The following is a 12,366-nucleotide window of genomic DNA, read 5'->3' as shown; positions in this document are numbered from 1 at the left end:
TTCAGCATCAGCGACAAACGATAACACCGTCCACTGTTGTGTATGACGCCATATAGTTGAAAATAAACCCGGTACACCCGCAAGAAAGAAATGTTACAGACGGCAGACATTGTCCAGCCAGCTGCCAGCTGGCGTTAGCGGGGTGCAATCCGGTTCCGGTACCCCATTTCGGACCCTCTAAAGGATGAAGTCACTCTCGTCAGGGCAGTCATTAGTATCGTTGCCGTGCAGGTGAGCGTGACTTACTGACCAGTGGGCGTTCAAGAACGTTACGATCTGTACGAAACAACACCTTACAATGACATCAATTATTATCAAACCCAACGCGTTTTGCCAATAGGTTTTATGATGGATTGTAAATATAAATCATCTACATAATATTCTTACAAGCTCATACATCAAATAGGAACAATTTTTCATTTTTAAATACAATAAAAATCGTCACTTTTGTGAACATTCTAATAATTCTGCCACAATCTAAACAAAAGACATCAACATTTGAACAAGCGACGAACCCGCTTTAATTTTTTTTATTTATTTATTTATGTATTTATTCATCTGTTCCTTAAATTTAAACAGCAAAAAAATTAAATTGAATTGAAAAACGTCTAAAAGAGACCAAAAACACTCCACACCACCATCTATACCGAGTGCGTGGGTCGATAATAAAATCATACCAAATGACCCAAAATTCAGAGCTGGAAGTTGTTTTTTGTTTGAATTATTGCCTTTTCTTTTCTTCCGAGCCAATTTGAATAGTGCTAAACAAATGAAATATTCAATATATCAACAGGTCATTCGTGGAACACGAATGGCTTTTTTTTAATAATTTGAAATAAAGTCAACCCACTTACAATTTAATCTATTCCAGTGTTTCTGCACCCCTTCGTGTGAAAAACTCATTGTAAGGAAACTTCTGTAATGTTGATCGTTATAACAAATTAAGTTGCTTTTTGTTTTGTTCAAATGGAAATTTATGTTTGTTGTTTTTTATATCTCTCAATCAAAAATAAGAAAAAGCGTTTATCTCGTATATATCATTTAGCTGTAGAACCACTGCATTTTTTGAATATTTTGTTTTTTTTTTTGTATGAGAAAACTTCATTAAATGTTTTCAACACCTACAGAATGTGTATGGTTGATTGAGTCTTAATTTATTAACTGGTCCGATTAAAGTAAACTCACCGATATGATTTACTAGCGTTAGTTAAGTTTACGTATAGTTGTCAGTAAAATTTTAATAGATTTATGGTTGTGTAAAGGCTAATAAACTAACGTAGATTTTATGTTTTCTAGGCAAATCATTTTGCCTTAGTAATGGTTTTACTTAATGGTTCGTACTTAAAAGTTTTCAATAAAATTCACCAATATGGTTAAAGAAAGTAAAAACGGCTTTTGCAACATTGATGCTCAATGTCAAACGCACAGAACTATTCAGTTGTTATCGCATCGCACCATCCACGGTTCATGAATCTGTAATGAGATGTGTTCGGCTTTTTTTTCTCTCTCTCTCTCTTTGTAAAGCATTATATCACCCAGTGCATTATTACTCGGAATCGCAAAGTTAACCTTCAGCTTTACCCCTGTCCCTCTGAACCTTCTGCCTTGCCTTCTTCTACTCCCCCCTTTACATCAGCATCACAGTCAGGCACACATCCTTTTGTATGTCGCATTAATTGACTGGAAGGTAAACTCCGTTTCCGTAAAAGGAAATGCTACTTCCGAGCTTCCTTCGGGGCTCACGGTCGTCTTCTTACAATGAGGTCTCGTCGGTTTGTGTCTTAGGCACAGTGATCGCTTGAGGGGCAGTAGCACGTTGATGATTAATTTAGGAAAGGAGATATGCTATTTATTACGCGAAAATTAAACTCTCAATAAATTGATAGAATTAAGGGAATATTTAAATCTGATAATTTTCTTCAATATGTAAATTATGCAGGTCCCCCCCGAAGAGTCCTATAGAAATAGTGTTATCGCAAACGGATAAAATGAAGGCACAACCTTGAAACAATTGGACGTTACAGTTCCGTGCCGTACGCGGGTCTCTCGTATCGTGTAAAGCTGATGTTACTAACGAGACGGCTCCCAGAGAAGGCAAATGCGGCAAAAGCTGTGCCTGGCATACATAAAAAGGCCAGCAAAAAAAACCCCGTGCACTAAACCGCATCTCCATTGATCAGAGTGCCATGACGCACCGCCCGGCGGTGGCGAAGGTGGCGTTTTGAGTGTGAAGTCTGCTACGTAAAGGGGAAGAGGGCAAACGTGCAAGCGCCCGTCCCGACACAGACGCAAACTACACTTCAGCATAATTTCTACGGTCTGACCTCGCGGCTTGCCTTATTTGGGCGTTGTTTTTTCCATTTGCTTCACGAATTGCTATTGAATAGAATGACACGACAGCAGCAGCAACAACAAAAAGGCAACTGAATGGCATTCGCACTAGTTGATTTTTTCTTGTTTTGTCTTGTTCCTTCACTTATTGCCATTATCGAAGGTTACAGATGTGATTGTATTTTGCAACAAGTTAAGTAACTAAGTGTAAATAACTTTTAAATACTTTTTTATAAATAATAAATGTTTTAATTGAAATTTTGCATTTTTTTTTTCAAATCGATCCATTTATCGACAATTAGGCTATTCTTAAATGCCCCACTGCACAGTGAGTTAAAATTATTTTTCGTGGCACTACAAATATTAAATTATAGTACTAGATAGTCAGACCTGTGTAGAGGTCAAGGGAGATGGGATTCGATGCCCGACCCTTTGATGCAAACATCTTTACCATCGAGTCATCTACCACTATAACACCAGATGGCGCTATAAGAGATGCAACTTTCTGTACCATTCTTCAATTTTTTGGCAAAGTAGACGAGAATTTCATGGGTCTTATCAGTTCTGGTCTGGAGATAAAGTTTAGTACTCTACCCAAATTGTTAGACACAGAGCATCTTCAAAGCTAGATGATATGCCGTTGCAGTGGATTAGAACTTGGAATTCTCGCAATCATCATCAGGGGCAATACAATGCAAAAACGATTTCCTTGGAAACTGTTGCAGAAGTATTTCGCCAATGATGTTACCCTGCTCCACTTGCCAATTCTTACAATTCTTGAGGCTCTCAAAACTTCTGGATCTTTTCTACGATTTTTGGGGATCTCATTCAAAACAACTTCTTCAATTCCTCACCTTCAGTGACCATTGTTTCCAGCGCTTCTTGGAATCACCTTTCTCATCTTTATGCAGTTGAAACATGTCCAACATAAACTTCCATAAGCGGATCGTTCGCTCGACCTAGTGACCTTGTGTTTTCTTCAAATAAGAGTAGCTTAAGTAGCGAATCCCGATAATTCTCAATATTTGAAGAGTATTAAAGAATTACTTTCTATTTATCATTGGAACTTAGATAGCTATATGATATAGTCTAATCTCTTCAAAAAAGGAGAAATACCTTGGAGTCTTGCAACACCTAAAACACAATCGGATAACTTCGGCTTAAATAGCTCATAATTACAACCAAGGGACGTTTGTCAAGTTTATCCTTATAATAGAATATCCTCATTATTTTAATAAAATAGTGCCACAAATATTCCTCAAAAATTTAAATGATTTTCCAAAAATAATTTTCAAACATACCATTTTCCGCAACAGATCTTCATCAGTGATCGCCGACAGATCAGCGCAGGCGAACGGAGCCTCCATGGCGTTTGCCGGGGTGGTATCACTTTCGTCGAATGATTTTATCTAGCGGATGAATTGGTTGGGTGTTGCCGGCAAATTAATCACGCGCAAAAACCGTACCGCCTCCGTTTAGCAAAAAGGCGCCTTCAGCGAATGTTTGTTGATTGTGTTGATCGTTTGTCGATTGATCGTCGTCCGTTCAGGTTCTAACTCGGTTGCACTGCGAATGAGAACATGGCAGAAATGGTATGAATACATAAAAATGCAAAGTGTTGTTTAAGGGGCATGTGAGCCGTGATGTATCTTTAACTCTGTCACAATGTGAATTGGATGGTAAAAGTGAAAAAAATAGCTATAGAGCATTACAATTTTATACAAAAATAATTACCTTTTAGCTTTGTGCAATCACAATTCTAACGTAATAAATTCAAGTTTTATTTTTATTAAAAAAAAAAGATGATCTGTTCCACTTTAAATGATTATTAAACTTTTCTTTGTACAGTCATACACATAAAGAAATAATATCACTCTGGAGTTTAAATAAACACTTGTCCCTTATTTTCTCACTTATTAAAATTATCAAAAAAAAATGTAAATATTTTACTACCATTAAATATAATTGCACAAAATAGATCAATTTCCGATAGTTTACACAACACCGAACGGTCGATTGTCCTAATTTAAGATAAAACAAAACAAAAATGTTGGAAAAAAACTTCACTTAACACATCGTAACTTCACACACGGGGATGATCATCCCGTTTTGCACCTTGTATCAAACTAATCCGTGCGTATGATTGTTGTTCGCCAGTTCACCTCACTTATCACTGTTATGCTAGAATTCTGAAACCTTCTTCGGCAGTCACTGGCACAACATTAAGAACACCCTGGTCACTGGTTTTTGGGTTCCTCTTCAGACGCATCCGACGCAAACGAAAGCGAAAGCTGGTTTGCTGCTGCTCGGGGCTTCTTCGTCCGTCGGATAAGGCTGCAAATGAAATACTGACCGGGTACGGTCGGTGCGATCGACGGACTAGAGCCCACAAATGCGCACCGTTTGCGGGAGCCTTCGCCGCACGGACGCGCGAAGCCTTTGCCGAGACACCGAGCGGACGGAGAGGTCGACCTCGCCGGTTCGGGCCGGTTCGAGCTGCCCAAAAACGACACACAACAGCAACGGTTACGGCGGGAAAAAGGGTACACATAAACAGTATTAAAAAAAAAAATACCGATCCATTGGTGTTGTTCAGATAAGCGCCGCGCTGTGAAAGAAAGAGTACGTGGAAGAAAGGGTGGGGATGATGTGGTCCGGCGTTGTCGGTAAGATCCGACGAGATGTAGCGGAATGCAGGGATGAAACACATTGCTAAAGGGTTTTTTAAATGACCCCGTCCATAGTAAGAAAATAAATCGAAGCCATCGAAATATGATACCAAGTGCAGCAAAGTTCCTGATGGAATGTACTCGGTACTCGGTACAAAAAAATTGAAGTAGAATCGACTCCTCAATTTATTAATCTTGATTGTTTTATTATGTTGAATTTTGAATTTTCCTCAAGATTTTTTTTTATTCTTCCTCTTAGATTGATTTATAAGAAAATATCTGAAACAAATGTAGTAATCAGTAGTAATCATCTATGCAACACCCTTAAGGATATCTGAGTGTGTCATATCGATGAAATAAATTTTGCCCAAGGTCACTAGTGATTCTGTGCCAAGTGTCAAACTGCATGCGCAAAAGAGCAACAAAACCATACTTGGATGACTTTTTTCTCACTCTGTGTTGTGCATATGTCTACTACTTGTGTGCTCTCCTGCTTTGAGTGCGCTATATGTTGTATCTCCCAAGCAGACGGTTGTCGTCGATTTGGTGACTTCCTTAATGGGAAGCAAAAGCAAAAACAAAAAAATGGGCAGCATTCAAAAGCATCGCCAAACTGGGAAGTACTTCCAACTCCTCTACCGTACCGTACGGGCTGTGTGTGCAGCACCATTCGCTTCGGCGGGGTGGAATGAAACGGCAGCGAAAAGACACAATGTGGATAATATCCACATCCAAGCGACCCTCAACGCTGATGGACCTGCCGGGCGCCACAGCATCACTTGCACACTTGTGAAAGAGATGGAGCGAAGATGATGTTTTGGGTTGATTGGGGAAGGGAGAGAGAGGGAGATGGGGGAGGGTTATCGTGACAGAAGGTTTTGTGTCCGCCCGGCTAGCCGTAATATAGACATACATACCTCAGCACATCCATATGGTGCATACGGGGGCCATGTATCAAGACTGCTAGACAACGCCGCGTGTATCGGCGCGAGGGCGTGTGAAAGCGAGAGCAGAAAAGTAACAACAAGAAGAAAAAAATCTCCCCCCCCCCCCCCCGCGAAGTGGTAAGAAGCCACAAACAGCAACAAAAATAACACAACGTTCAGCTGTGCTAAGTGCAGCAGCAACGGCAGCATCGGGGCAGTAACGCCGATTTCGGACCGATTACGATTCAGGCAAACCGCTTCCCTTTTATGGCATTCGTGCCATACATGGGTAAATGAGGTTTGCGCTCGATGTGGATGGTGAGGAGGTACCAGCACACCATTATGGGTGCGCTGCACACTTCTGTTTTTGCCTTCGGCTTGGGTTTTGAACGCCAGGGCATCCGTCGCACGAAACCGTGAGGGCATTCTTTCTTCAGGTTTTTTTTTTTTTGCTTTTTTTTCAAAACTCCACCGAAGAGCTGCACGGACTCACACTTGCCCACAAAGTGTGGTCCCCTTTCCGGCGCCCGTGCCGGATATTCGGAGGTCACCGGCAGTATATCCACTTCCAGCTCGGTGTTGTCTAACGAATCTGGTGCTCCACTTTCAAAGTCCTTTCCGCGATTACGGCTATCGGGTCTTCCAAGCGTGTGACACAATTGATATCAGGTTGCAAAATTTCTTGCTCTGGTATTACTCCCCAAAGGGGAAAGAAGAGTTGTTGAAGGAGTGGGGCAAAGAGATACGGGTCTACACTGTTCAATTCACCAACATATGTTTTGCTGAAGTTTGCTACCAAAACCGGAAGATTGTACAAGAGGCACCATCGTTCCCAGATGGCACTGAAAGTTAAATCGCACTCGACGGTAGGGAAATGCCCGATCGAAGGTCGTCCCATTACGATGGCGATGGCCTTCCAAGTTTTTCTTTTTTGCTGTCCTCCAAAAAAAAATCGAGACCCTGATTAATAAGGAAGCGATATTATCCTCGATTATGGGGAAGGTTTTCATCTTCCCCGGGTAGTTATAGCAGATGCATCTCGTGACCTTTTATTTCCAGCAAGTTGCAACAACTCCGATGCTCCAGGATATCTGTAACGCCATCAGCCGCTTCTGTACTGTACTGCGACTGTCTAAAACCGTAGGCACTTCTCATTCATCCACCATTCAGCTGCTGCTGCCGGCGTACCTGCTGCTCGTGCTAAGATGTCAAGGCAAACGCATGCAGTGCCATGGCGGGTTAGGCAATATGGATTATATCCATTTTTGGCAAAACGTCAATAATGCTCCGTCGCCTGCACCATTACCTGCCAGCGATACAGATACATTGAAGTTGTGCAGAAGTTTTGCGACCGTCCGCATGTGGCGCATTTTCGTTTGCAATAAATATCATTATTTTTTTTTGGAACTGCGTTATATTCCCGGTATCTGTTACATGTGTGACTTCATAATCTACCAACGATCTTTACCGTCTGCGTATCTTCTAGAGCTTTTTGTTTCTTGCCTTAACAGCTGTTTGCATCGGCAGTGCTGTTTTCATCCTTGAGCGGAATGGAAAGGGATAACAATATTCGAATGACCTAGTTTCTGTATGAACCAAGATGCAATATCCATCTCGGAGAGATACCCGAAGCCTTGATGTACGCGCGGCGCTGATCGTGGCGTCCCGACAGACATTGAACCGAGTGTGTGAGTCCCGCACCCGACAGATGGCCCAAGGTGAACGGGAACTTCACAGCACCGAACCCATCGCAAGAATAGTGATCCATTCCTGGTTGATTTGCACACGGGCGGGCTGATCCTCAAACGAGCCGCATAAAATAACCAACCATGCAACCTTGCAATTGTCTAGAACTTTGCTCACGTTGCCGCCTGTGCGGTGTTATTCACATCAATTACACTGCACCAAATGCAGCTTTTGCAGCGTGTAATAAGATGTGCACGTGTTTAGAACGCACATGCTCGGTGCTCGATGCTCTACGCAAATGGGACTTCCTTCGTTGTTAGGAACATAAACTGGGACAAGGAGAAGATTCTTTGAGCTTCACCGAACATAACACTTTCGCACTATGGCAAGAGCATTCACAATAAAAATAAAGTATATAAGAATAACAAAAATATGGAGTATGTCGCCCAGATGGCTATACATTTGTAACTAAAAAAGATTTTCTTAATATCATATTTCTTCCCTATCGATCAAAGTCTCAGTTGACTTATTCGTCGGAATAAAAAAAACAACAAGAGTCGAAGCAACAACCTAAACAAAAACCCACACCTCGCACATTTTACATGCAAATAGCGCTGTGAAGCTAAACCGCAAATAGTTGTCTATGAAATGGTGCAACACAATGTCATACAAAGCACGTGCGGCACATAGGGACACATTATGAACGAGCGGCGGAGTACTGTCGCTTGACCGTGAGCTGCCGGGATAGGAGATCGGTATTATCCCGGCAGATGAGCGGGCAGAAACAAAACATTGTTGCTAACGGTGCAAACAGGGCAATTGGAAAGGTAAATATGTTGTTGATTGCATTTTTTGCTGCTGTGGATCGGTAAAATGTTTATTTAGCCGGAGTCGAATTGCTGGAACTTCATGGAATTGTTGAGTATACTTAAGGATACTCCAGGATAACTCCGAATCTTGTCCCAGGACCCAGGAAAAGATAAAGCAGGCCTTCTACACAGAGGATTTTCAATTACCAGAGGAACTTTGAGGTATTCTTTACCCAGTTTTTGTTGATCAACTACGCACGACTTGTAGTTAATTCGAGTCATCAGGTGATCCATACCTGCTTGATGGCCATGTGTTAATATATTTCAGCAGCAGGATCTCAGTCTCAGGTCTTCGTAATTCTTCGTGAGCAATATGTCTGACAAGTCTGTTCTTGTTGATGCATTAGAATACTTTGCTAGGTAACCAACACTACAGTGATATAACGCCCTCGAACGTCTGAAGGTAAGACTAACTAAATCTTAATGCAATTGTATTGCCCTAGTGTAGAGACAAACCGCACTACAGCACTTCGTTATGAACACCAGAAAAAAAAACTCATATTGCGCAAAAAAAGGTGTACCCAAACACGGCGAGAGGTACCGACAGGAGGAGGTGGATGTTTACTGCCTTTCAAGGGTTTATCCTTGTTTGGACGATGGCTGCCACATGCACACATGAGCGGCAGTTCCCAGCAATACGGATCTTCAGTGTGGGAAAAGCTGAATCACCTCACCTCATCGGGGAGGCTGCTGATCAACATCAGTGCAGCTACACGAGGTATGTCGGGTTGCCCACGGTGTCGGGCCGTCGTTGGTGTCACCACCTGCACCCAACGCATGGCCGGGTGATGAATAATGCATTTGTCAAAATACGGTTCCAAACCAACTCAACTGCTCGGTCGCGCTCAAAAATGGTAAATTGTTATTAACCAATAATTATTACTTGTTCCTATTATACATAGGTAAGGTACATGGTAAGACATACAAGTGTTCCGAATTAGACGATGGTACATGGGAAACGTTTTGCCACCATAAATGATAAATTAGTGTATAGATTGGCGAACATTGAAAAGTCCGTACACTAATTTAATCTTCCTTTTCAAGAATAGTGTATCACATTATTTTACATTTTCCAAAAATTTCCCTTGAATGCTCTTTTAAATGTTGGAATTAGTTGTCCATAATGATCATTTTTTTTCAATTTAACATTTTTGATTGCCCTTCTGTAACTACATACTTTCAGACTGATTTAGTAATGGATGTGAGCAATTTAAGTACATCTCTATTACTTAAATTGCTCTAAAATATCTTAAATCTAAAATATTAAAACAGCCTGCGGTAATAGTTCTGTATGTTATGGTGCATACCAAACCATCCAGGCATTGTTTTCGAACGCATTGCTACAGATCGTGCTTGGCGTGATAGCTCTACGGAAGGTGTGCGTGTGTGCTCAGGTTTGCAAATGGAACGCCACAATTGTCGTGACAGTTAGCGCTAGTAACTTAATCTCCAACGACACTTTCAAGCGTACGGTTTGGGGCATGGTATATGGGGCACAGCGCAGCCTAGTCTAGTTCTATTCGCTTTGCCTTCTCCTAACGCGTCTGCCGATTGCTATTGCCAAGGTGATGATACGATTAAACGCAAGGTTTTGAAGTTCACCACACTGCCTAGAACCCGGTACTACTCACCTGTCACCTTGCCTCCCCCTCCCCCGGGAGGGTCCGCGGGCTCACTAGCTCGGGGTATTGTGCCGACCAAGAGCGCCCGTTGTGATGATGTTGTTGATGGGTACCTCACCAACAGTGCCTCGTCTGTGAACGTTGACTAAGGAGCAACCACAACAGTTCTTTGCGCGATCAGTATCACCTTACTGCGGAACAATGTATCATATTAACCTTACGGTTTGTGCGCGGCCGAGCAACTTTTGTTTTCCACACACAAAACCTACTTCCTTCCACAGTTTACAGAAACCCGAACCGAAGGGGGGTACTAAAGGGGATAAAAATGGCCTCTTGAGACACTTTTTTCGAAAGACCTGTTCTTAATAATTTTGTTGTTTTTTCCAGCAATTGCTGCATGTTCAACTGTCAAGTTGTGATTTGCAAGTACACTTTTTCAATCATGCATAATTTACATGCTAGAGTGAGATAAAACAGGTAGCAATATAACATTTTTCTTCAAAAAAAAATCTAACATAAGAGTCACTCAGGTGACTAGTATTATTTGATTGCTGATCAGCTATGTCGATCGATGAGTTTGATTAATCAGCACACTACTGCACGATAAGCACTATTACACACAATTTGAAGTACATTTAATGCCCGTAATTTGGAGAACTTTTATACAAAAAAAACTGAACTTTGCTGAAGAATATAAGCTAGTCACTAACATCAGCTATACATCAGTTATACAAGAAGCTGCGGACACGCTTCTCTCCATTATTGGAATATTACGAATCGACAGAACATTAATGCACATTTCCTATTGCACTTAGGCTATCGCTCCAGTTTTTCCATACCTCCCATTACCTTCCCTCCACTGCTACACATTCCATCAAATCTGATTAACCTAAATTGATCTGTTTCGCCGACTACGTTTTAAGACTCACTACAAGAAGCACAGGCAGTATTTTAACTACTAAACCAAAAGACAAAACAATGACTAAAACTTTCTGCTAAAAACTTAACCGGAAGCCGCGGTCCGGACCCCAGGAAGGGGTGGTTAGCTCGGGGTTTGTTTTTTTTTCTTCCGTGTCTAGCAATGGAAAACGACTGTCGTGCGACTGATAGAGGGTGGAATACCTCCAGGCCCACGGAGCTCAAACAAAAACCGACTTCGAGGACGGTTTTTTTGCTGCGAGACAAAAAAGGCACGTTTCGCTCTCGATCATGTTTTCCTCATCATCTTGATTCTACGGCCGCTTTTTTTCACCCTCTGTTTCTTTCTCTCTCTCTCTCTGGCTCTCTCTACCCACCCTTCGGACGGCCCTATTTTCCCAATCCTCCCACCTCATCCACAGCTATTGCCATCCCACTTTCTCGCGCTAGTTGACACTAAACGGTTTTACGGTGTTGCGTTGCGCGCTACATATAGATTCACTTTCCTCTGTGTGCCACCACTCCATCCGAGACGCGAAGGGCATACGATCGCCCATCTGAAACTCTATCTCTCCAATTCTTGTCAATTTCAAACTATATACCCTCACCGCCCGCATGCCCGCATCTTCGATGGTTTTGCGAAAACAAAAAAGGCAGCGCTGTTAGTCGTGGTCAGTGCGTTGCAAAACAATGCTTACGTTTCATCGCGAATCGTAAACGCTGCCGAGATATCGCTTCCAGTAGCATTCTAGATCTTCGTTGATCAATCATCTTTAATTAATTTCATTTCATTCATAACATTCTGACGACCTGGACATCCCTTTTGCTGTTGTAGCAAGAAACAGTTTTTAGTACCAAATCTCTCCAACAATTAATACTAATCTTCAAAACTATCATATTTTAGGAACTCTTTGTAGTATATAAGGTTCAAATTTGTTGGTGCTCGTGATGACAAATACATTAGTTTCTCCTGTTCAAGAGCACAGCACCCTGATCTCAGATATTGAGAGGATCTGGGCAAATCTTCAACAATATTGGGGAGCAGTGAATCAGCATCAATTATTGGTACTTGGAGTACTGGCTACACTAGAAGGACGTTAGAGAATTAGAGAATTAGAAATAGAATATAAGGGATTAACATAATACTAAAGATGTCAAAGTTCTTAGATATTGCAAGGAAGAATTCGCATTTCAGAAATAACTCCAAATTCCGCCCTTCTCAATACAATATTGGGATATGAGATGGAGCATAACATCCTCATCATTCGTCACTAAGTTACGATACGATTTTGATAACCTTGGTTATGTCCACATACTTTGGTTTTTCCTGTTTCAAGTCAACTCG

General features: G+C 41.6%; 1 protein-coding gene across 1 annotated transcript in view; it reads right to left on the bottom strand.

The window, feature by feature from the left end:
• Positions 1–11,226, bottom strand: part of LOC125761088 (mucin-19-like) — a 50,313-nt gene extending 39,087 nt beyond the window's left edge. Inside the window, exons 1-3 of the mRNA XM_049421912.1 lie at positions 10,943–11,226; positions 10,113–10,561; positions 3,633–3,897 (exon numbers count right to left, since the gene is read on the bottom strand). Of these exons, the coding sequence (XP_049277869.1) occupies positions 3,633–3,698 (66 nt within the window). The 5' untranslated portion in view covers positions 3,699–3,897; positions 10,113–10,561; positions 10,943–11,226. The remainder of the gene's footprint in view (positions 1–3,632; positions 3,898–10,112; positions 10,562–10,942) is intronic.
• Between the last annotated feature and the right edge of the window lie 1,140 nt (positions 11,227–12,366).

This window comes from Anopheles funestus, chromosome X (assembly GCF_943734845.2).
Source record: "Anopheles funestus chromosome X, idAnoFuneDA-416_04, whole genome shotgun sequence".
Classification (NCBI taxonomy): Eukaryota; Metazoa; Arthropoda; class Insecta; order Diptera; family Culicidae; genus Anopheles; species Anopheles funestus.
The sequence above is the reverse complement of the archived record's forward strand: the minus strand, read 5'-3'. Positions and strand labels throughout refer to the sequence as shown.